The sequence below is a fragment of the Chiloscyllium plagiosum genome, chromosome 11, assembly GCF_004010195.1.
Source record: "Chiloscyllium plagiosum isolate BGI_BamShark_2017 chromosome 11, ASM401019v2, whole genome shotgun sequence".
NCBI classification, from domain to species: Eukaryota; Metazoa; Chordata; class Chondrichthyes; order Orectolobiformes; family Hemiscylliidae; genus Chiloscyllium; species Chiloscyllium plagiosum.
The window spans coordinates 41,007,447-41,034,321 of NC_057720.1; the positions used below are offsets into that span (position 1 = coordinate 41,007,447).

General features: G+C 38.6%; 1 protein-coding gene across 1 annotated transcript in view; it reads right to left on the minus strand.

Moving 5' to 3' along the window:
• Positions 1 to 364: 364 nt before the first annotated feature.
• The window catches only part of ipo13b (importin 13b), a 225,279-nt gene continuing 198,768 nt past the window's right edge, over positions 365 to 26,875 (minus strand). Inside the window, exons 14-19 of the mRNA XM_043700097.1 lie at positions 23,753 to 23,805; positions 21,644 to 21,710; positions 14,057 to 14,115; positions 7,691 to 7,780; positions 4,894 to 5,075; positions 365 to 1,546 (exon numbers count right to left, since the gene is read on the minus strand). Of these exons, the coding sequence (XP_043556032.1) occupies positions 1,450 to 1,546; positions 4,894 to 5,075; positions 7,691 to 7,780; positions 14,057 to 14,115; positions 21,644 to 21,710; positions 23,753 to 23,805 (548 nt within the window). The 3' untranslated portion in view covers positions 365 to 1,449. The remainder of the gene's footprint in view (positions 1,547 to 4,893; positions 5,076 to 7,690; positions 7,781 to 14,056; positions 14,116 to 21,643; positions 21,711 to 23,752; positions 23,806 to 26,875) is intronic.

Sequence of the window (26,875 nt, forward strand, 5' to 3'; positions counted from 1 at the left end):
GCCAGTTGCTAAGTTTCTCTAGAAACATTAGTGATGACACAATGAAAGGTGCTTCAATGATGACCCCAGCACATCCCAAAGGTTGTCAAAGATGTTTCGATATGAAAAACTTGTGGACTGATTTTATAAATGGATGTCACTATAATGCAGATTAAAGAAACAGACTATATAATCTACAAATTATGAGATTATTATAGACAATGGCATCTAGCTACAGCTTCTTTACTACACAGGTTTCTACATACAATTCAGATGGTAAAAATGTTATGAATCAGATGTGTTTCTCTCAGTTTACCCACATTATAACTGCAACATTGGAGATGGCACGAATATTTTGGGGCAGTAGACAAAAAAAACCACACACTTATAAGTGAAGCTTTATTTCACAATAGAAAACCAATACGCTACAGTGTCATTTCTTATCAAGATTTTACTAGTGGGCTTTCATTTTATTCCAATACCTGAATATATGCTATGGTTGTGCAACTTCCAGAATGCTCTAGAAGCACAAGTAAACAAGTTACAAAATAACATGGATAGCTCAAAGTTACGTTAAGGTGGTATTGGTTTTTGTACAGAGAGTAACACATAGCATATAGTACAAAAAAAACTCAAAGTTGAGAAACAAAATGGGGCTGTAACAAAGCTTATAGAGCCTCAAAACCTCTGATGGAGGAGCTCTGTGCTTTTTGTCAGTTAATTGCTTTAACGATGCCAGAAGTATAATTAGACCTTTGCTTGGGCCAATGTTTTCTTCATCTGCAGTCAAAATAGATGACTCAAAGCTCTGATACTTTTTCAGTTTATTTCAAATAAATATGCCAAGTTTTGAAACTCTTAGCAATTGTTACAGCCCAAAATCTTTTAAATTCCCAGACTGTTGCAACAATCTACACTTATTTTTAAACTTTATGACAGAAGCCCACATCACCACATCATTAAATTAAAAACAAAAAAACCCTAAAATACTAGATTCGCTTAAAATGGTTTCAGACATTGTAGCAGCATCACCAGTAATATTCCACAGCTGAATCATTTGGGATTAATTCCCTTCACGAGATATTGTTGTGTTTTACAAAGTGCCAAAATCACAGGACTCCAGCAGCAAGTTATATTGCTTCCATAAAGCTTTAATTACAACACAAAACATACACACAAATTACTTGCAAGTCAGGACAGCGGATGCCAGAACCATCCTGGCACATTTCCTCTACTGACCCAATCCTATGATAGGAAGTCTTTTTTCTTTTAAAAATGCCTCTTAATGTGACTGCATACAAGTGCATGTATTCTTTTGTCGAATCCTGTAGTGCAGACAGAAGCCCATTTGCTGCTTTTAAAAATCCTTCACGCTAGAATGCATTTTTACAGAAGGAAACGGTGCAAATGTGTTGAGGATGCAGGAAGCATGCTATTAACTGAGCGATATTTGGATTTAATTACATAGCTTCAGTACTCAGCTGCATATTCTGTGCCATGAAGACCCCTGCACAGTAATGTGAACTCCTTAACAATGTCCTTTACACGCCTTTTATTCACTCGGTCTCTGTAAAACAGCAAAAGTGAAACTTACAGTTTTTCATTTGACGATATTATACTGGTAGCACAGATCCATTAATTTATTATATATTAACCTCCTTATGGTTGCACAAATTATTACTACAAGTTTTACTTTCTTGTCACAACTTTCAATTTTTCATTAAATTTTAATTGTGACATTGGATGTTGGCAATGCCTAAACTTGTGTAAAGTTAAGCTTATATACACTATTTATAAGGGCATACCTGTTAAACCTCTTTACTAAATACGAACTTTCATTCCAATTAACAAGGTGGTGATGTTTCATATTGCCTATTCAGTTAGCTTCAGCTTAGTTCTGCCATTTTGCATAGAGACCAATTACGGTGCTTAAAAGGAAAGCATCTAATGCTCACATTTTAGTTTGATGCCTTAAATGTGATCAGCAGATTCCCTCTGCCACTTTTTTTTGAGAAATAAAAAAAAGATATGTTTTAGCCGACTTCTCCCTAAAGTATTCAACAGTCTCACTTGGAGCCTTGAACTAGCATTTTAATTGATATTTCTGCTCAATTTTAACATATTTTGCTCAGTTTGACACATTTTCACAGACATACTAAATGAAATTGTTAACTGCCTCAACACAAATGCAGCCAATTTGTTTGTAATAATGTCAGGAAACAAAATTTTCAAATTTTTCAATCTTGTTTGCTCTCATAATGTACATCCAGTCTACACAGGATTTCAGGTTTCCATTCATGCTGCCAGCAAAATCCATGCTTCACCACAAGCAATGCGTCAGGTCAAATATTCCTGAAGAAGGGCTTATGCCCGAAACGTCGATTCTCCTGTTCCCTGGATGCTGCCTGACCTGCTGCGCTTTTCCAGCAACACATTTCCAGGTCTTATTTCTGATACAGGCAAAGGGTTTTGGCAACTTGAATCTAGTTCTCAAAAAGCATTGTGGACTGTCCAGTGTCATTAAACATGGTACCAAATTGCAGGAAAGTAACACTTTGGTTCAAACATATTGGAGTCAGAAATGAGGCACACTTGTACAAAAAAAAAACAACTCTGCACTCACAACTGACCTCTGTGCAAGGAATGTGATTTACAACAAACCTTGCAGTTACATAGCATCTTCAATGCAGTAAAAATCCAAGGCGCTTCATAAAAGTGTTATCAAACAACTTAACACCAAGCCACATAAGGAGGGCTTGTGTGTAAAAGATGGCTCTAAAGGGTTGAGAGAAGTTTGGACTTTTATGGAGTTTAGGGCCTTGACAGCTGACAACACAGTCATCAATGGTGGAGTGATTAAAATCAGGCATGCTGAAGGGGCCAGAATTAGAGCAGTGCAGTTATCATGGAAGTTTGTCGGCCTGGAGTAGGTAACAGAGATAAGAAACAACATAGTCATGGAGGAATTTACAAATAAATGAGAAAGGTCAGATTTACTTAAAAATGCAAACTTTGCCTCCATATCTTCACATGTTTCTAAGGAAGGACCTTCACCAAATCTGAGTCAAAGGACTGGGCAGGTTAATGACATTGTGAACTGGCATCTCATGTTGACCACATGTACAGCGGCTTACACATGGTACTGACAATGCCTTATCCAGTACAACAATGATATTCTTCAAACTAAAGAGGAGAAGTGGTGGCAAGCATCCAGGAGATGAACAGACTGATATTTAAATAATTGTTTGGTAAATAACTTGAACATTGCTAAAAGGAGACAAAAATCAAAGCTTTCGTCTTGCACTCATCAGAACTAGAGCCCAAGAACAGACTTGAAACAGAGACATCATTTTATAAAGCATGAAAAGAGGGTGCTGCCTTGTTAAATCTTAATGACACAGAGATGCAGCAAGAATATTTAAACTGCCAATTTTCATTCTCAGACCAGCCAGGTAGATTCCATTTGTATGTACATGGCACCTTTTACATAAGCTAAAAAGGTCATGGAACAGTCAAACTCTGCTGTATCCCATGGCAACACCTTGACCAATCAGAATCTATTTGTTTGTCTAAGAATTGAGATTGACAATTAACTGTTCTTGCTGTATCTCTGTGCCAATATGGCCCAACCAATCAGCACCTTTTTCTTGTGCTGTATAAAACAGTGTCCTTTTTTCTCCAGCCTGTATCTTGCATCCTTGTTCTGATCAGAGAGAGATGAAAGGCTTTAAATTCTTTTCTGTTTTAACAATGTTTAACAAGTGGGCGGCACGGTGGCACAGTGGTTAGCACTGCTGCCTCGCAGCACCAGAGACCCGGGTTCAATTCCCGACTCAGGCGACTGACTATGTGGAGTTTGCACGTTCTCCCCGTGTCTGCGTGGGTTTCCTCCGGGGGCACCGGTTTCCTCCCACAGTCCAAAGATGTGCAAGTCAGGTGAATTGGCCATGCTAAATTGCTCGTAGTGTTAGGTAAAGGGGTAAATGTAGCGGTATGGGTGGGTTACGCTTTGGCGGGTCGGTGTGGACTTGTTGGGCCGAAGGGCCTGTTTCCACACTGTAAGTAATCTAATGTTCAAGATTGACATTTATCACAACATAGAAAAAATAAATACTGTATCTTTTTAAATGCAATTACAAAAAGGGGAACTGATGTTTTGATGCATTAGGCAGTTGAAAAACAGTAAGCCCAACAGATTCTCAATTTTTTGTTATACTTTAATCTTATCAGATGGTTCAAGAGAAAATTGTTTTTTGGCTTCTAATAAAATTACATCATTTTCCCTGAAATTGCATAATTTTATTATATCTCCTTTTGGTAAAAAATCATGAGAAATATTGAAGCAGTTTTCTCTCCATTAGTATTGTTGAAACTAATAAATAAAAGGAATATATAAAAAGCAGGTGAAAGGTATTGGGAAACAGTCCCCTAATATTTAGTACATGAAAGCAATGCTTAATTTTGGTAATAGTTAGCTTGGTTTATGCTTCCTAAGACCTGGGATGCTACTTCCAGCAGAGGTGCAAAATGTGCAACTCCAGTCGGGAGCTCCTATTCTCCACGGTAGCAATGGTACTCTGAAGTGAAGGTGTAGGTGGAACAGACCTGGGATAGGATCTGACACAACAAGAGGACTGGTCTTGGTCCGGTGGACATAGCCTCAAGAAGTAAGGTCTGATGCCCAATTTCCGCTACCAAACCAGTGAAATGGTAGGTGGAAACGAAATTGTTGCCAATTCGCCAACTATACCCTACGCCTGATGTCTCAGCTGTAACTGCTCATTCACACACATCCACATCCCTTATCTGACAAATCCGCTCACGCGCACATGGGGTTACATCAATTTTCAAGCTTCAAAATTTGGGTCACTTTGACAAAAGGTTTGGATAGTTCTGTATTCTGAAGAAGTATACCTTAAAATTTGTTGACTAAATGTTTCTTTTTGTCCTTGTGTAAGGCGACTTGATGGAAAATTCTGTTGCTGCATCACTTCTTTTAACCAAATGCTTAAATAGGTAAAACAGTGTTTGTTCAAAGCAAACAGTATATCGGCAAAATGATCCATCAGACTCCTTGGGGCCTGTCCACCAATAGCCTAGCAAACATAAGAAATGAAGTTAAATTTATCAGTGGAAGCAAAAATCAGAACTTCCATTAAAAAGCATGATAATAGATTAGAGCTCACATTTAATTTGTAATTGATCATTGCAACAGTATATGGAGTACATTAAAAAGGCATAGATGTGACAATAGACTACAGCAAATAATTTGACAGGAAAATATAAAACTATGCTATGCACTGGGAAGGGAGATGGCAAACATTATTAAAACTATCAAGGCTATAGAATTTAAAAGAAACTTGTGATGTCGTGACAGGTGCTTTAGCAGCAGTTTAAAAAAAAAGACTAATTTATATAGCATCTTTCATGGCCACTTTTGACAATATGAGGTAAGTGCAATTACTCTTTGGTGTAGGAAACATGGCAAATAATTGTTGCAAAGTGAGCTTCCACAAACAACAGTGTGCTAATAACCAGATAACTTGATTTTGTGATGCTGATTGAGGAATAGATACGAGCTATAGCTTCATTGACAAGACAGACATATTTATTGCCTTTACACTGGACGCCCTTTAGAAAGGGATGCTAGGCCATTTTTCTGAACTATGAGTCTAAGCAGTGGAAGTATTTTCACATTTTTCTGAAACTGTCATGGATCATCAGTGCAGCATTCTCTCAGTATGACACTGGAGTATCAGCCATGATTTTTGACCTCAAATCCTGGAATAGCACTTTTTCAGCCTGGAATCTCAAGAGTCAGGGCAACAATCTACCAATTGAGCCACTTGGTATTTTCCCCATCCTTAAAGGCAAATACATAATTACAAAAAAGTATTATCTACTGATCTCAAAACAGTTGCTTGCTCCTGTTTGTTTGGGGAGTTTTTTTTGAGCTTTCGTGTAAAGATCAAAAGGTTCATGTATAGATTAAAAGTTCATGCTTGATAAGCATTCAATGAACAAAAGACCAACCTTCTCAATAAAAAAAGGAATCCATGTGCTTTGTTCTGGTGAGAAGTGTAAACTTTAAGAATAATCTAATGCTGATCATATGGTCTACTGTTTGCTCATTGTACTTTGTCATTTCCATAGAAATTAATTCTGGAGATGTGGGCATTACTAATAAGACAAATTTATTGCCTTTACACTGGACGCCCTTTAGAAAGGGATGCCAGGCCATTTTTCTGAACTATGAGTCTAAGCAGTGGAAGTATTTTCACAAAGCTAGAAAATAGGGAATTCCATGATGTTGTCTCAGCATGTTGATGAAGTAAAATATATTCCCATGCATCAACTGCCTTTCTCCATTGATGATATAGGTCACAAGTTTGTAAAAAATAGTCTTCAAAGGTTGCTGGAATATCTCCTATAGATAGGAAACATTGTAGCCATTGTATGTGATACTATAGTGATAACATTGAATTCAGATTGTTTTGTTCTAGATGATGTTGAACTTCACAAAAGCCATAGTAACTGCATCCATCCAACAACTAGACAGCATTCCATCAATTGAGAGATTTGTAACCAGAAGAAAATAGTAAAATCGGTGAATGAGACACATGGTCTGACTTGCTTTGTATAGTTCAAAATGGATGACCAGGATTACCGGTACATTCATTTCCAAGTATTACTGATTTTTTAAAAAGGTATTTCCACCTTCTAGGTAGGTGGCAGAGAGCCATATAGAAGGCTTTGAGTGTGCTACTTCCTGCAAAAAGCTAAACAGTGGCCTGTTCCAGTGGCCATGTCATTTAGGTGAATTGTCCTGTTGAGAGTTTGTTTACCAGTGGGAGGCTTGCTGATGATAATACAGCTGAAGTGGAGGTGGTTGGACTTTCTGTTACTGGTAATTACCTGATACCTGTGCACACATGCTATTTTTATATATCAGCCCAACCACAGATTTTACTCTCAGACAGCCTAACTGTGAGAAATTGTGTATCAAGCTGAACACAGTACAATTGTAAATTGACAGCTCAATTTCTGGGTGATAAATGGAAAATCATGGTCAAAAGGGACCACAGAGAACATTGGGCATCAATTTAAACCCTTCCCATAACAATGTACTGAGACTGAAATGATAGACTTCCAGTGGTCACATCCACCTTCCTTTGTGCATGTTTGGTTTTACGTACTGGGGAGTTGAGCCACTGATCGATATTGACCCATTTTAGTAAGATTTCTTGGTGTCATATTGGCACACACTGAACGCATACAACTTGATTATTGGTTTATCCACTCTTCTCTTAAAAGATGCAGAGATATTTGCCTCAACTACATCCCATGGAAAAGTATTGTATGCTCATATAACACATACGTATCGTCATTGCTGATTACCTTTCTTTGCAACTTCAGGGATCATTTTGCCTGATTATCTATTGTCACCAATATTTCTACCACGGGAAATAATCCCTGTTCTTTATTAAAACTCTTTACATTTGTAAAGCCACTTCAGTGGAAATGATATGAGTACAAAATTCTCCAAATAGCTATATTTTATACCTCTGGCATCATCATGGTGAATGCCCATGCTACTAACCTACTGATAACCAATAATTAACTGATTGTCAGGTCAGTCATTCTGATTCATGTTGGTGCCATTTTAATCAATTGACCACACTGAAGTAAACTGTTTTTCATGGCTACTTACTTCTAGAATTGCTTGTAATAAGAGTTTTCCATTTTCATGGACAACTAAGCCAATAGGTTGTACTTCCCGACAACGTGCCAGCAGCTCACTCTAACAGAGGAAATGAAAAAAACAAATAAAGTTCATTGATAACCAATTTTCTTTCAATGACTGGCAGCATTGTGAAATGATGTCATTGCAAACTGATTGTGAATGTATTTCATGTTCTTCTGTTGAGAGTCATCCTAAACACAAATGATTCACTCCATTCAATGTATTGTGACCACTTTAAACTACTCAATAAAGATAATCTGTTAGAATTATGAGGTTTAAATGTTAGGATGGCTTAAATAAGCTTCAATTTAAGACAAATACAATAAAAGCAGTCACGTGAGCCATTCTTGACAAGCAAGTTTGAGTGCTCGGATTGTTCGAATTTGATGGAGCCTGATTGCCTTAGAATGTGTTTGCACTTACTGCACAGGCAGATAATAGACAATAGGTGCAGGAGTAGGCCATTCTGCCCTTCGAGCCTGCATCACCATTCAATACGATCATGGCTGATCATCCTTAATCAGTATCCTGTTCCTGCCTTATCCCCATAACCCTTGATTCCACTATCCTTGAGACCTCTATCCAACTCTTTCTTAAATGAATCTAGAGACTGGGCCTCCACTGCCCTCTGGGGCAGAGCATTCCACACAGCCACCACTCTCTGGGTGAAGAAGTTTCTCCTCATCTCTGTCCTACCATTCCGGGAATTGACCTCGTGAACATACACTGCACTCCCTCAATAGCTAGAATGTCTTTCCTCAAATTTGGAGTCCAGAATTGCACACAGTACTCCAGGTGTGGTCTCACTAGGGCCCTGTACAGCTGCAGAAGAACCTTTTTGCTTCTATACTCAATCCCTCTTGTTATGAAGGCCAGCATGCTATTAGCCTTCTTCACTACCTGCTGTACCTGCATGCTTACCTTCATTGACTGATGTACAAGAACAGCCAGATCTCTTTGTACTGCCCCTTTACCTAAATTGATTCCATTTAGGTAGTAATCTGCCTTCCTGTTCTTGCCACCAAAGTGGATAACCATACATTTATCCACATTAAACTGCATCTGCCATGCATCTGCCCACTCACCTAACTTGTCCAGGTCAGCCTGTAATCTCCTAACATCCTCATCACATTTCACCCTGCCAACCAGCTTAGTATCATCAGCAAATTTGCTAAAAGTTTTTACTAATACCATCTTCTATATCATTAATATATATTGTAAAAAGCTGCGGTCCCAGCACCGATCCCTGCGGTACCCCACTGGTCACTGCCTGCCATTCCGAAATGGAGCCGTTTATCACTACATTTTGTTTCCTGTCAGCCAACCAACTTTCAATCCAAGTTAGTACTTTGCCCCCAATTTTGCTCACTAACCTCCTATGTGGGACTTTATCAAAAGCTTTCTGAAAGTCCAGGTACACTACATCCACTGGATCTCCCTCATCCATCTTCAGAGTTACATCCTCAAAAAATTCCGGAAGATTAGTCAAGCATGATTTCCCCTTCATAAATCCACGCTGACTCTGACCTATCCTGTTACTACTATCCAGATGTGTCGCAATTTCATCCTTTACAATAGACTCCAGCATCTTTCCCACCACTGAGGTCAGACTAACTGGTCTATAATTTCCTGCTTTCTCTCTCCCACCTTTCTTAAAAAGTGGTACAACATTAGCTACCCTCCAATCCGTAGGAACTGATTCCGAATCTATGGAACGCTGGAAAATAATCACTAATGCATCCACGATTTCTCGAGCCACCTCCTTCAGTACCCTGGGATGTAGACCATCAGGCCCTGGGGACTTATCAACCTTCAGACCTAACAGTCTCTCCAACACCAATTCCTGGCAAATATAAATTCCCTTAAGTTCAGGTCCTTCAGCCACTGTTACCTCAGGGAGATTGCTTGTGTCTTCCCCAGTGAACACAGATCTGAAGTACCGATTCAATTCTTCTGCCATTTCTTTGTTCCCCGTAATATATTCCCCTGTTTCTGTCTTCAAGGACCTAATTTTAGTCTTAACCATTTTTTTGCCTTTCACATACCTAAAAAAGCTTTTACTATCCTCCTTTATATTTTTGGCCAGTTTACCTGCATACCTCATTTTTTTTCCTGTGCATTTCCTTCTTAGTAACCCTCTGTTGTTTTTTAAAAGCTTCCCAGTCCTCCGTTTTCCCACTTATCTTTGCTATGTTATACTTTTTCTCTTTTAACTTTATATGTTTCTTAACTTCCCTCATCAGCCACGGCCACCCATGCGTCCTCCTAGGATCTTTCTTCCTTTTTGGAATGAAATGATCCTGCATCTTCTGCATTATACACAGAAATATCTGCCATTGTTCCTCCACTGTCATCCCTGCTAAGGTATTGCACCACTGAACTTTGGCCAGCACCTCCTTCATAGTTCCATAGTTCCCTTTATTCAACTGAAATATTGTCACTTCCGATTGTACCTTCTCCCTCTCAAATTGCAGATTGAAGTTTATTGTATTATGGTCACTACTTCCCAATGGTTCCTTCACTTCGAGGTCCCTGATCAATTCTGGTTCGTTGCACAATACCAGATCCAGAATTGCCTTCTCCCTGGTAGGCTCCAGCAACAGCTGTTCTAAGAATCCATCTCGGAGACACTCCACAAAGTCTCCTTCTTGAGGTCCAATACCATCCTGATTCTCCCAGTCTACCTGCATGTTGAAATCCCCCACAACAACTGTAGTAACATCTTTACGACAGGCCAATTTCAGCTCCTGATTCAACATACATCCGACATCCAGACTACTGTTTGGGGGCCTGTAGATAACTTCCAAGAGGGTCTTTTTACCCTTAGAATTTCTCAGCTCTATCCATACTGACTCTACATCCCCTGATTCTAGGTCCCTCTGCGCAAGGGACTGAATATCATCCCTTACCAACATGGCCACCCCACCCTCTCTGCTCGTCAGTCTGTCACTGTCTCCCACAGTAGGCAGTCTATTTTTAGAATGAGAATGCTAGATTGTTAATAGGTGCTTATTTCCAAAGATAGAGAGTTCTGCTTTCAAAAACAGCTTATCAGCATTCTACCTGGATACAAAGCCCATTGTGATTCACAATATCACGGAGATGGCCCTGGAGGGGGATAGGGACTAAAACATGCCCGAGAACCCTTAGACAAAATCAGACTGTCCAGAACCTGAGAGTGGGACACCAGCAGGAGGCTGAATGTTTTGAAGGGCTTTTGCCGGAAATGTCGATTTTCCTGCTCCTTGGATGCTGCCTGACCAGCTGTGCTTTTCCAGCACCACTCTAATCTAAACTCTGGTTTCCATCATCTGCAGTCCTCACTTCTGCCTAGCTGATTTTAACCTTACTGCGAACTCTCTTGCAAGGATGCATACCTTAAAGTAGTTCTCCTCCTCTCTCCACAAGAATCTCAGCGAGTCTCTCTCTTTCACTGCAACCCCCGGGTCATCTCCTCTGCCCCTCTATTCCTGATGAAGGGCTTTTGCCCGAAATGTCGACTTTCCTGCTCCTCGGATACTGCCTGACCTGCTGTGCTTTTCCAGCACCACTCTAATCTAAACTCTGGTTTCCGGCATCTGCAGTCCTCACTTCAGCCTGCCTGAATGTTTCTGTGGTTCACTACTCAGGCTCAGATGTAGAAAGACCAATTTTGAGTGTTAAATGACACTGGAAGATTTGCCTATCCTTAGGTAGAAGGCAACCTCTCCAGGAAAATATGCATCGTGAAATATAATTTTAGATTATTTCAGACTAGCTCCAGAAGATCTGAATGTCTACATTAGGGACAGTAGAGCATATCTAATAGTGGAATTTTTCAGTTGTGTAATAAGTTCTAGCGTGTGGTTGAAAGTACAAGTTACCGCGAAAAATAGCATTTAATGGGGCTTTTAATCTGTTTGTTGCAGTGAATATCAAAAAAATCCTTGTGTAATCCATATTAATTGGAAGTTTGATTTTTATTAAAATTATAAGTATGATGGGGATAAAATATAAAGTAAAAATGGACAATGTGACTATACGTAGTAATTTCTAAAATGCTCAAGAATGCACACTTTAAATCAAAACAGTAATCAGGAGTAGAATTCAAGATCAAAGGATATTCCTAGTGTAATCATGGTACAGGAAGTGGCCAGATTGCAAACAGGTTCCGTTATGCAATCCATTTGTAAATCAATTTGAAAACGAGTTGGAACATAATGCAGGAAATGTTTGCATGTCGCAACTTTAAAATTACACCCATGAATGGGATCACATTCATAAGTATGAGCCCTTGTTAGTCATATGTTCATAAATCAGTTATTCCCTGTATTTGATTTTAATTTCCACTGATTTTCTCCAGTACTCTCAAGCCCAAATATTTTGAAGCTTGTACTCCATCGATAAGCAAATAGCTGTAAAATCCTAACTGGAAATGGGACATGTTCACTGTGAAGTTGGCATTTGTACACTGCTACAGTAAGAGTCACCTCTGAATAATATTGTACATTTACTATCTTAGAATATTTAATATGTATATATAATAATTAAAGCAGGATATTAATTGAGTAGTTTCCATTTCAGTTGCTAATTTAGCAAAAGATAAAACAAAAGTGCTGAATTCATTTAAAATAACATCCATAAGCAAATTGCCATAAAAGTTTACGTTATAACATGATTACCATGACTCTATGCTTCAAAGGTATGACCTTAATTTACAATGTAGAAACAATCACGAGTACAGAATCATGATAATCTATGATTATAAAAAAAGGTAATTTTGAAAGGCAAAAAGTCCATTTGTCAAAGTTTTCCAATTGATCTATGATTAACTTCACACTTTGAATAACCACAATATCTTGTGATCACGCATAAGCCTGCCTTTTCACTAGTATTAGCCAAAGAACATACTTCACATTTAGATTAGGTTAGATTACTTACAGTGTGGAAACAAGCTCTTTGGCCCAACAAGTCTATACCGACCCTTCAAAGAGCAACCCATCCAGACCCATTCCTCTACATTTACCCCTTCACCTAACACTACTGGGCAATTTAGCATGGCCAATTCACCTGACCTGCACATTTTTGGACTGTGGGAGGAAACCAGAGCACCCGGAGGAAACCCACGCAGACACGGGGAGAATGTGCAAACTCCACGCAGACAGTTGCCTGAGGTGGGAATTGAACCCAGGTCTCTGGCGCTGTGAGGCAGCAGTGCTAACCACTGTGCCATATTGATACATTACAATACGAAGATTTCCTATTAAAACTGCTGCTGAGTGACTTCCCGGATGTTGGAGCACTAAGCACTACTGTACTATATACTGTAGATGTGGTTCAATCCCTTAACCTGAGCAGATAAAAACTGGAAAAAGACATAGCCAAAGTTTCCACTTCTGAAACTGCATTTGTAGACATTTGCCCAGGTTTTGCTGCGATTACTCCTCGCAGTCAAACAGTAGCCCACTATTCAAGCTCTCAGAAAAACTAACTCGTTGAGTTTTGCTAATTAAAGCCTAGTTACTCAAATGAATTAAAAAGTAAATGTTTTAGAATGAAAAAGAGCTAAATGTTGAAAGAAATAATCTCAGTTTTTTTTATATTTTATTGATCTGTTATCACATTTGTGCTAGTAATGCTATCATACTTTTTCAGTTATGAACATGCAGTCTTGTAAGAAAAGCATGTACCAATGAAATGAGGTACAATGTAATGCTTGTAGATATAATTGGACTAAGTTACTGGAACTAAATTTACTAAATGCAATAAAAACAAAATGCTGGAGTTAATCAATAGGTCCCCTCACATTTGTGGAAGGAGAAACAAAATTAATGGAGTCAGATTATCTTGGAAGGCATTTGCATTTAGTACACAGGCTGATGCCACTGTTTCCTAAAGTGTATGCATGTTTTAGACCCTACCCCTTTCAAAGCCCATCTTCATGGTCCAGTCATATTTGAGGAAGTAGTAACAAAATTAATATTTCAACTCAATGATCTTTCATCAGAACTGGGACAAGTTAGAAATTTTAAGTTGGCCCAAAGAAGAATAAGAACACACATTTCTGTGATGGGGCAGCTGATGAGAGACTTAAGTGATGCAAGAGTTAGTGGGCACGCCAAAGGAAATGGTAACAAGACAAATAAAGAAACAAAACATATGACCAGAGATGGTGTGAATGACAGAATAATGAACAATAGCCAAAACAAAAGCAAAATCAAGATTAAAATCGGACACATACAAATAAACAAAAACAAAATGGGGAGTATTTTGATCTAAAATGGTTGAATAATATTTTCTCACTTATAAATAGGCAACACTAAATGAAGTGACAGCACAACAAAGAATACTTACAAAGAAGGCACACGTTGCTTTCACTGTTGGGGCTTCTGGAAATTTCAAAGATATGACTCCTTGGATAAAAACCAGATTAATTGTAGGTCAGTTATCAACTCCTGCACTGACACACACACAGCGACACACACATGCCAAGAGCACAATGAAAGCCAATAAAAGATTCTTCGTTCTTTGCAAGGTTATGCAGTTTATTCCTGCTTTAACTTTCTATAACAGTGATTTTGTATTTCAGATCAGTTCTAAGTACGTTTGAGCCTAGATGTGATAGCTCATGAGCAATAAGATTTTCTTCATTTTGAATTACTAATTGAAAGCTGAAACTCAATGGATTGCACTAACTAAATTACCAATATCCTCCCCACTTGTAGATTTGCTCCACAGTTAGGCCCTTACAACTTATTTGTGATTTTAAGCTCATGGCCAGTGTAATTGTTAACAAGCAAATAAATTTGTTTTGTGACAAGTCTCAGGAACAGAAAACATTTCTTTTCCAAATTAAAAAGAGAAAATGCAAAAGTAAATATTCAGCAGGTCAACCAGCATTTGTGATGAGTAAACATAAAACTTTGTTTCTCTCCACAGTATTGCCCCCTAACATTCAATGGCACTGCCACTGCTGAATCCCTCCCTATCAACATTTGGTAATTACCACTGACCAGAAACTGAACTGGACCAGCTAAATAAATGCTGTGGCTACAAAAGCTGATCAGAGCAGATTACTCTATGGCAAGTAACTCAACTCTACACTTCACATTATCTGTTCACCAACCACAAGGCATAAGTTGAGAGTGTAATAGAAAACTCTCCACCTGCCTGGATGAGTGCAGCTCCAAGAATATTCAAGAAACTTGACAAATTCCAAAACAGAGTCAGAAACTGCTGGAAAAACTCAACAGGTCTTCTGGCAGCATCTATGAAGAAAACCACAGTTAAATGTTTCGGATCCAATGACCCTTCTTCAAAACTAACTGGGCTTGAATAGGCATTTGCAGTCCTCACTTTCTCCTGGGCTTGTATACACTAGAGTTTAGAAGGATGAGAGGGGATCTGATTGAGACATAAGATTAATAAAGGATTGGACACTCTGGAGGCAGGAAGCAGGTTTCCTCTGATGGGCGAGTCCAGAACCAAAAGGACACAATTTAAAAATAAGGGGTAGGCCAGTTGAGGAGAAATTTCTTCAACCAGAGAGTGGTGGATATATGGAATGCTCTGCCCCAGAAGGCAGAGGAGGCCAAGTCTCTGGATACTTTCAAGAAAGAGATGGACAGAGCTCTTAAAGATAGTGAAATCAAGGGTTATGGGGGATAAGGTAGGATCAGCCATGATCATAATGAATGGTGGTGCTGGCTCAAAGGGCCAAATGGCCTACTCTTGCACCTATTGTCAATTGACTGTAGCTAGGAAAAGACAATAGACAATAGGTACAGGGATAGGCCATTCTGCCCTTCGAGTCTGCACCACCATTCAATATGGTCATGGCTGATCATCCACAATCAGTATCCTGTTCCTGTCTTATCTCCATAACCCTTGATTCCACTATCCTTGAGAGCTCTATCCAACTCTTTCTTAAATGAATCCAGAGATTGGGCCTCCACTGCCCTCTGGGGCAGAGTATTCCACATAGCCACCACTCTCTGGGTGAAGAAGTTTCTTCTCACCTCTGTCCTAAATGGTCTACCCCGTATTTTTAAGCTGTGTCCTCTGGTTCGGCACTCACCCATCAGAGGAAATATGTTTCCTGTCTCCAGAATGTCCAATCCTTTAATAATCTTATATATCTCAATCAGATCCCCTCTCAGTCTTCTAAACTCAAGGTTGGTATAGAAGCTAAAGATGTAGCAGAGGGAGGGGGAAGGAGCAAACAATGGGGGGAAATGGAGCCCAGAGGGAGAGAAAAACAGTTGGGCATGCAAAGGAATGGGTAAATGTCAGACTGGGAGAATGAATAGCTGTTAATGGGGGAACCATTAGTAGCTAACAATGGGTTGTTAGTGGTAGCACCCCACGTGATGACAAGGCCCGGTGTGAGTGGATTTGAGGTAAGGAAATGGCAGAAGGTGCTCAAACCCTAAAATTATTGAACTCTATATTCAGTCCAGAAAGAAGTTGTTCTTCCTGCTTGCTCTGAGCTTTGCTGGAGCAGTGTTGCAACCACATTGTAAGCAGGCAACCGATGCTCTGGGTCATTTTTTGGGTAGAATGTCCGTTCTTTGAAAAGCAGTTACCCTGTCTGTGCTTTGTCTCCCAAATGTAGAGAGGGACCATATTGCAAGCAGTGAAAACAATAGACTAAATTGAGTGAAGTGCAGGTAAACTGCTGCTTTACCTAGATGAGGTGTCTGGGGCCTTAGATAGTGAGGAGGGAGGAAATAAACTGTCAGGTGTTACACCTTCTACGATTGCAGGGAAGGTGTCATACAGATGTGGGGAGTTGCTGTGACTGGAGGAGGAGTAGATCAAGTTGTACTGGAGGAAATAGTTCATGCAGAAGACTGGCAAGGGAGGGGAGGAGTGTGTGTGTCTGGAATATATACCAATCTTTTCCTAGCATCAATCAAACAGTTCTGAAGAAGGGTCACTTGACTTGAAACGTTTACTCTGGCTTCTCTTCACGGATGCTGCCATTCTTGCTGAGTTTTTCCAGCAATGTTTGAATTTGGTTTCTGATTTGCAGCATCCCCAGTTCTTTGATCATTTTTTGTTTACCAACCAGGACAAAGCCGCCTGCTTAATTGACACCACGTCCACAAACATTCACTCTTTCAAATCACTGACACTCAGTGGCAACAATGTCTCCCACCTACAAGATGCACTGCAGTGATTTACTGGTGCTCCACTAACAGCATCTTCCAAACTTGTGGCTTCCATCTCCTAGCAGGACACGGAGGAAGATGCAAGTTCCCCTCCAAGCTATAGATCATCCGAATTTGGAAACATAACATATTCTGTCACCATTGCTGGGTTAAAATCCTGGAACTCCTTTCCTAACAGAATGATGGATGCCCATACCACCACTTTCTGCAAGGGAATCAAGAATGGGCAATTCTTGATTCCCTAAGTGGTTCAGCCCAAGTCTACATCTCATGAATGAAAATTCGAAACAAAATACAAGAATAGTCACAAAGCTCCTTAAGCCTGCTATGTCATTCAACAAAATCACAATTGATCTTGGTGTCAAACACCACTTTCCTGTCTGACCTGATGAAGTTAAACAATATGTCTAACTTGCCCTTAAATTTGTTTCGTGACACACTCTCCACAGTTCTTTGGGTTATGAATTCCAAAGATTGACAACCTTCAAAGAAAAAAATTTCTCACCTCAATTTTAAGGGATCGACTCCTCACAGTTCTAGATTTCCCAAAAAGGGAGTCCTCCTCTCTATCTACGCTTGCAGAAACTTCAAATTCTTCAGTAAATTGACCACTGATTTTTCTCAACTCCAAAGAACATGCGCCTGAATTATTTCCTCAAAGCAATGCCTCCATTTCAATTTTGTCTTTACGGTCTCCACACAAGAATGTCCCTGCTCAAATAACGAGACTAAGACTATACATAGTACTCTGGATGCCTCATTAATGCCTTCCACTGCTGTAACAAGACTTCCTGACTGCTATTTTCCTTACAATAAGGATTAACATCCCATTTTCCTACCTTTTTTTGCTGTAACTTCTTGTGTTTGAGGTCATCCTGGTTATTCTATACTGCCATGATGTGGCTTGCTGATGTTGGTCTGGAATGGACAAGGTCAGAAGTCAAATGACACCAGGTTATGGTTCCAACAGGTTTATTTTAAATCACAAGCTTTTCAAGCATTGCCCCTTTGTTAGATGAAATGAGACAGAAGTTCACAGGCACAGAGATCAAAAGATCGTACAAAGTAGAGTGTCGACAGGCTGAATAATAGGCGTCTGCAGGTGATCAAGAGTGTCAGATGGTGGGAGTAAAGTGTCAACAGCTGAGTAACTAGCGAAGGAATGACCTATAATGCAATTAAGTGTTGCATAGAGATAACCACAAAAAAATTAAAAATCATCAGAATAATTATTTTATAGGTCATCCTTTTGCTTATTATTCAGCTGTTGACACTTCACTCACACTGACACTCGATCCCCTGCAGAGACTATTATTCAGCCTGTCAACACTCCACTTTGCACGATTTTTTAATCTCTCTGCCTATAAATTCTGTGCCTATGCACTTCCCTCTCATTTACCTGATGAAGGGGCAAAGCCTCAAAAGCTTGTGATTTCAAATAAACCTGCTGGGACTATAACCTAGTGTCGTCTGACCTCTGACACTGTACTGCAGCATTCTATAATCTCTAGATTGACGTAAAATCCTGTTTTTATATCCCTCCAATAGGAAAACGCATAACCTCTAATTTTCTCACATTATATTCCATTTGCCAATTGGTGTTCCATTCACTTAACCACTTCTCACCTATCTTTCTGCTGTCAGCAAGTGTGGTTACCACATGCTCAATGCCTTCATTCAAATCATTAAAACTGACTGCAAATAGTTGGAGGCTCCAACACTAGGCTGCATGGCACACCACTCGGATAATTCTTCCAACATGAGTGTGACCCATTTATTACAACTCTGCTTTCTTTTGCTAGGCAATCTTTATACCATGCTAATATACTATCCACAACATCATGGGGTCTTTCTCATGCAGCAACTTCAATGTGGTGTCGTCAAATACCTTTTGGAAATACAAAACTCAACTGAGTTCTCATTCGTCCATCTTTCACATTCTATCACTCAAAGAGCTCCAATAAGTTTGTTAAGTAGGATTTCCTTTTCAGAAAATGATAACCGTGCTTTATTATATTAAAATTGCTCTAAGTATCTTGCTAATATTTCATTCACAATGGACTCCAGCATTTTATCCAAAGACAAACGTTAAGTTAATAAGAAGGTAGTTTTCCGACACTGAGGAGCATGTGCAGTGCATTCAGGAGATGCTTTTGCAAGTGCCAGTGCATGAAATTTATTGAAAAGTGACTGCATGTGCATCTTGATCACTGAGCTGGCTGCCAATATGAAAATTTCTTCTTCTGTACATGTGCATTGCAGGTAGAATATCAAACCTCTGTGCATGCATGACTCAAGACTTGCACATGTGCAATCAGTTTGTCTGGTATTGACAAACATTGCCTATTAGAAGGCTTTAGTTGGTGCCAGAAAGATGGTATACTACCACAGGTGAGCAGGCTAAGTACAGTGTCATGGCAGTTGGTTTATGCCAATTGTTCTCTACATGAGGAATTCCTCATTTGGCTGAGATGCTGAGAAGAAACATGTATAGAGGTTGGTCATTTTTATTTAGGGAGAGAGAAAATGCATAAACATTTTGTTGCTGTTGTATATTGTTAGGCACTTAGTAGCCAGGTAGCATTCTTGCTGACCCAACAAACATTGATCAATATGCCTTCTCAGTTAGAAAATGATGCATAGAGTGGAGAAAATACAACAACAATAGGAATCTAAAGTAAGCTCTTACAAAGAATGAGTATGGGCAGAAATGACTGAATGTTTTACTTTTAAGCTTTCATAATTCTATACATGAATAGTTCATTATAGAACGAGTAGTAAGCAGCTTTTTCTAAGTATTTCCAGCCATGTGATTGCAGGGATTTTTTTTTCTAAAAATATATCTGTCTAAAATTCATTGACAAGATGTGAGTAATATTGCCTAGGCCAGCACTTAGTGTAGTTACATAACATGGACTCCCACTTCTTAGACAGTTGCAACATCCAAGATGACTTGCTTCCATTCTGGACTTGTGGGTTCTCAGCTAATTAAACAGTCCAATGCTGGATCTGCACAAAGATACATAAAAGAATAATTGGGTAGGTGGGAAGCACATTCCTTCCACTGTTTGCATTGGATCTTTACCTAGACCTGTTTGATGCTCAAGTTGGAATTTTCATAAATGCTTCTTCTCCAGCTTTGGCTGTCTTGGACAAATAAATTCTTTTCAGTCAGTAGAGACATTTTATTTTTCCAGGGGTGTCTTTATGACTTTGAAGTGTTATATCTGCCATCCTGGTAACTTCTACCATGGAGTTTTAGGTAAAAAGCTCCAGTCTTTTCAGATATGCAGATGATGTGGTCTGCCCAATTCAGCTGAGAGAACCTTGATATTGAAGCACTGATCCTGCCATTAGATTCTCAGGGTTTTGTGGAGGCAACACAAGCAATATTTTGAGGGATTTGAGATTGTAGATCGTTCCTGTCTCTGATGCACATGGACAGGCAGCATACATGGGTTTGATGCAGGGTTTAAGATCTTTGACATCATACACTCAGCTAAAGACATTGCTGGCACACTGGAGAGATGGATGAATTTTATTATCAATGTCTACCCTTGCTTTTAAAAAAAAAATTCTTAAATGTATGAGAATTAGGTCCATTATGACCAGGCTATTTGGACTCAAAACCAGCATCGACTTACTGTTAGCCAATAGGACTGAGCAGTTCCTTCCTCAATAGATATATGGGAACACTACCTGATATATGGGAACACAATCACCTGCAAGATCCCTTCTAAGCCACTCACTATCCTGACTTGTAAAAAGATAATCGTTCCTTCACAAATCGCTGGATCAAAATCCTGGAATTCCCTACCTAACAGCATTATGAATTACCTACAACACATGGACTGCAACAGTTCAGAATGGCAGCTCATCACCACCCTCTCAAAGACAACCAGGGATGGGCAATAAAATGCTGGCCAACCAGTGATGTTCATATCTCATGAGTGAATAAGAAACCCTGCACCAAATGCCCAGTAGCAGAGTCCACGTCTGGTAAGATGAGAGACTCCATTATCAAGGTGGGAACGTTCATGAAGCCAGCTGTTCCCAATCATTGTTGACCACTAATTACGATTGGAAGCAAAAATTATATCATGTAAATCTTCATCTACCTTTGGGTGCTAAGGTACAGATTTATGCAACTAGATTGTTATAAGGTCTAACTGAACATTGTGCTGCGTTTCGAAGATCAATTACTCAGATCAATTATTACTATTTTAATAATTTGCCTTCATTAAATGTTTACAGTTTATGGAATAAAATATAGATAAATTGGAAACCATTTTTGAACTTGAAGCTTTCTTTCGATTTTTTTCTTGCCTTAAAATCACAGGGACATGAAATTAGCTTATGGGCACAGATCATGTTGCATTTACAAATATATTGCAATGGACAATACGAAAGAGATAATAACAAGTTGTGGCCAATCCATGGTCATGATTGAAAGACGATAGAATCTCTGGAAAACTTCCGCTCATGGACGAGCACAGAACTCAAAAAGGTAACAAAGCAGCAGAGAAAAGCAGGATTTGTACAATATAGAAATCTGAAGAGCTGTGACGCATTTGAATTCCAACAAAACTATTAGGCATTCCCTCTAAATTATGCATTTTACTTGACAGCTTCCAAATTTATGAAATGCTACATCACAATATGCAGGTGTTATTAAACAGGAGGATCAAATATCACCATACAAAAATATAAAGACTAAGTTTAAAGGCTAGTTATGATATCAAATATGTTAAATATTTCTATTACTTACCACATTGAAACAGGGCCTTCACATCACAGTTCTCTGCCAAAAACAAATCAGGCTTCCTTTTGAGAGCCTAGGAATTAGATACAAAGCTTTGTTAAAAAAGTTAATAAGTGTCTAACTCTAGTTTTCCAGTGAGTCCTTATGACAGAGACCATCTTTTATCTGTTGTCCCAGTCTTAGTGGGAATTACAAACAAATTGCTCACAGAGAAATGCTTTTAAAAGAGAAAAGAGATATACAGAGGTAGAGAAGTTAAGGGAGCGAATTTCACAGTTTACTGCTGAGTTGTTGATGGCCCCAGCCCCAATGGCAAAGTATTTAAAATAGAAGCAATCAAGAGGCCAGAATGAAATGGAGTGCAAATATCTCAAAGGGTTGTGGGCTGCTCGAAATTAGAGATTAAGTGGGGGTGAATAGGACAATGGAAAGATTTGAAAACAATGATAAGCAACATTTAACTGGGAGCCAATGTAGGTCTTCAAGTATGGGGTGATGGGTGAATGGAGCTCATATTATGTTTGGACTTGGGCGGAGTTATGGATAATGGAATGTGGGAGGACATACACAAGTGTGTTGGAATAATTAAAAATAAAGCTAACGAAGGGTGGCGAGTGTCTGGAATGGGCTGCCAGAGGTAACGGTGGAAGAGAGTACAATTTTGTCATTTAAGAAACATTAAAACAAGTACATGGATAGGATGGTTATGGATGGATATGGACCAAATGCAGGCAAATAGGACTAGTTTAAACTGTGAAAAAACTGGGGAGCTTGGGCAAGTTGGTCGAAGGGCCTGTTTTCATGCTGTAGACCTCTACGACTCTAAAGGCATTATGAGGATTTTAACAGAAGCAGCAAGACAGGAAGGATGTCAGTTGATGTTGCGGAAGTTTGAAGAGGTGATTTTTAGTAATGGCATAACTGTGACCGGAAGCTCATCTTGGGTCAAAAAGGACATCAAGTTTGTGAATACTCTGGCTCACCCTCAAAAGACTGCCAGGCAAAGGGATGGAGTCCTTGGCTCAGGAATGGGGCTTATTGTAGAGAGCAAAGGCAATGGTTTTGGTCTTCCAAATATTTAAGTGGAAGAAATTCCTGTTCCTTTAGTATCACATGTTGAACAAGTCTGGAACTTCAGAGACAGTGGAGAGGTTGAGAGAAGTCTCAGTGTAAGTGTGAAAACTAAATGTGTTTTTGGTTGATGGAGTCAAGAAATAGGTGAAAGACCAAGGATAAATCCTTGTGGCAGGGCAGTGGTTTACCAGGGTAACAGTGCAAGAGAAGTGGGAGAAGCCATTGCATGTAATTTCCTGGCGATGCTTATATAGATAAGAATGGAGCCAGGAAAAGTGCAACTCCAACCATCTAGATGACTGTGAAAGATTGGTGGGAAGAGGGTGGTGTGGTCAACTATGTTAAAAGTTGAAATAAGGCTGGAGATCATTAAGGTGGAATACTTTACCTCTGTCACAATCATATAGTCTGTAGTTTTTAATTATCCTTCTGTTAATGGTTGTTAATTATTGATAGATCAGTTTGATAAGATTTATTTGCAATCTTCATAATCTTTCGGATGTTTAAGAACATCTGAAGGATGCTCAATTAAACCGCAGATGTGGAGTAAAGTCAACCGAACCAGTGTCATTGTGCATACAACTGCAAGATTAGTTCAGTTGCACAAAATTGTAAACCACTTTAGTTTATGTCTTTTCTACAAAATCCTTTCCCAAAGTCCACCATGAATCCTCCAGTTACTTTGTTTATACACAAACTCAATGTGGCCTCAAATTGTAATAGCACAAACCATTATGAAGACACGCCAAACCTTGGTATGAATTTCTTGAAGTGTCCAACTGCTGATATACTACACCTTTCTTTACAACTGGACAGAAAGCACATTCTTCTAACAAAGAAAACCAATGTCTACAACTACTGCCAGCACCAACTGTTGCATATCCATAAGATAGCTTCAAACTCATGATGACTCAACATTTCTTAATACCTTGAATTCACCTACAATGCATTTCTAAAAGCTTGTTTAAAAAAAAGTTGATTTCAGGTTTAATATAATTAAACAAAAAAATAAAGTGAATGAAATAAGGAACAAAAACACACCTGTGCCAGGAGTTGCATAAATGAATCAACAATATCAGGATGATCCCTGGGTCCTAAAATATAATAAGATGTAACTTAAGAAATAATATACAAACAGCAAACCAATAATCTTATTGTTTCATGAACTCTACGTAAGTTACAGTGAGGGGGTACAATGAACAGCTTAAAGCAGTTAAATAAAAGAATGTACAGAAATATGAAATTTCAGAACCTAAAAGAAATAAACGGCAAAGAGAATTGAAACCCAGGAGTAGAGATAACAGATTAAAATGATGTGCTTTCTCTTAAAATTTGAATGCAAAACAGTATTCAAAGAACTGGAAATCAGTTCTATTAACCATCTTTTTTATTGTTTCCCCTTTTCAAAAGGGAAAACAAACACCATTTTCAACAGTGAAGTGTTTACATCATTTGGGATCTCTGATCTGACAATTTCCTTTCGAATAGAGTCTACGCTAATCAAAATAAGTTACAAAAACACATTTGCACACATCAGGAACCGATAACACAATTAGAGAAACCTCAAGAGCTATTGTTTATGCTGGATAAATAAAATCTAAGCCTTCAACTGCAAATTATTTTTAAAATGAATCTTCATTCCTGTACTCATCTTTTTACTGGTTGACAAAGTCATTGTAACAGTGTTATAGCATGTCAAGTCATATGAACAGAAATCTTTACAGTTAAATTATAGGATAGATGATAATAATAATGCTCACAAATATAAAATTGGGCACATCAAATTTAAGTATATTTCCATGCCAAGTATATAAAAATACCTCTTTTACACTAACAAATTATAATTTGTTGTGGATTAGAAAAGTATTCTCATAATTTGTGATCAAGCAGCATTATACATTTGAAGCTTCTTTACCTAATTATTTAACTGTAAAATATTGTTCTATAAATTTTTACCACAACACTCTTAGGGCTTACAGAAGGTTTTTTTGTCAAAACTACATTACTACAGGTGCAAGGGTGTACGGTTCCATGTTAGATGAAGAATTGAAGCCTTGGGTAAGCATTCACTAACAATAACTCAGGACAGATTTGGCAGAATAAATAAATGGACAAGGATCAAGCAAGGTACAACACATAAATGACAGTCTAACAGAAGATATATGTGCTGCAGTTTGTAGTAGGAACATGGGGACCAAAGGAAAAAAAATGGATGCTGGTTTAAATGTTGCAGCAGGAAAATGGGAGTATGTAACAAAATGGTCTCAGATAGGGAAATGTGCAACAGCAGCAGCAAGCTTAGTGGAAGTAGGACATGTGAAGGAAATCAAAAATGTTGTAACAAATGAATGGAACAATAGCAGAGAAAATGAACAATGTCACATATGTTGGTAAAAATGTTATTAGAAATAGTCAGAGGTACAGAAAAATCAAGCACACCCTATTTTAAGCTCTAATCGTGCTCTCAATTCCACTGCTCTCCAATCATGTTGAAACACTGATTAATCCAATTAGAACCTCAGTGCCCTGTGTAATTGCCAAAGAGTCTGAATATAATATTCAATCCATCAACAAGACTACATATGCTCTGCGATACCAGTCTGTTAATGCCTCCACTTTATTCAGCTTCCTGAATAGTGATTTGACATGAACCAGTGGCTTGCTAGACTTACTTTAACTGGCAATTAAGAGACAATTATGACAGGAATCCAAGTGGCCAGACAGTAAAGGCATTGGATAACAACATGATAGCCCCATGAACACTTTACAGATATCGTATCACCGAATCAAATTCTGAAGTTGCTATAGTAGGTTTTGAACAAGTGTTCTCCGAATTATTAGTCTGAAGTTTGGATTATTGGTCCAGTTACATAACCACAGCTCGATCAAACCCCTTATATGACAAAACAGGTTCTCATTTTCACATCCAGTTTTCAAAATGCTGCTGATTGCACCATAAAATAAATCAACCTCTGCCTCTTATAGGTCATAAACAAATACATTTAGTTTATAAAGTGAATTAAAAGATGATTCAATGGCTAAATATAAAAAGCTACTTCCCAATGCAGTAGCAAGTCAGAAAGTCCCAAATATGATTTTTGAACTCTAATGAATGAACTGATTTTAGCTGTGCTATAATTGCCCTCAGTACCTGTGGGTGTCTTCAACAAGCCCGTGAGCACTTAATCCACCTTAACAAATTGAGAATAGGAACAATGGGATCAACACTGATGACAATTGCTATGTCTAAAACCACAGTACAGGAGACAGCAGCAGATGGGATTTTGACAAAATCTAATGCATATTTTGCTAGTTGAAAATGTGCACTGAAACATATGGTTATGGGCTGATCATGGAGATTTTCCATGAATTCGTTTAAGGAATTATGGCAATTTCCTAGTGCCGGGGAGCTTGTTTGGAAAATTTACTGATTCCAGCCTCAAGTACTGTAGTATTGGAGGAGGTCTAGCTACTTTCAAGCCACTGTTTGGTGTTTAGTTCTGGAGCTGCAAGAAAGAAGGCAATTGACTGGTTTTCCAATGTATCCTCACAATAATACTGTCCCCTGGATCCAGTGTTGTTTGGTATTAATAATGATGATTAACAAAAAAGCATGATTTTAGTTTCAGATTGGAGTCATTTCAACAGGTATTACTCACTTACTTAGGTATTACTCAAAGGTTACTGTCAATTTTGGTGGGAAGGTTTAAGTGATAAATGACTACCGGGAAGCAAGTTTCCATCAGATTTTCTAATGTAAACTATCCAAAGTCAGGTGGACCAAAGAGGCATAACACCAACAGTAACTTGAAGGTGGGTGGCTGTGAAGGGGAAGAACTACAGACAGATATGAAATTAAATATCATCACAAATTAAATTGATTGTTAATACTACTAAAAGTGATGCTAACCAACAAAATGCAGATGAAAACCTTTTCTCACTTCACCATCAGACTTTACATGAATTACATCAAAAATCTTAAAGAAATAATTGACATCAACTTTTACAACTTTATCTATCGAGATTGTGGGCATCCCATCCACATCAGTGGCCAATTAACCCAGACTGTAGCTTAAGATAACTTTGTAACCTCACTGAGTTACAAAGGTGGTAGAAGAATATCAATATGTTCAAATGGCTTGACTCTATAAAGGACACCTTTCA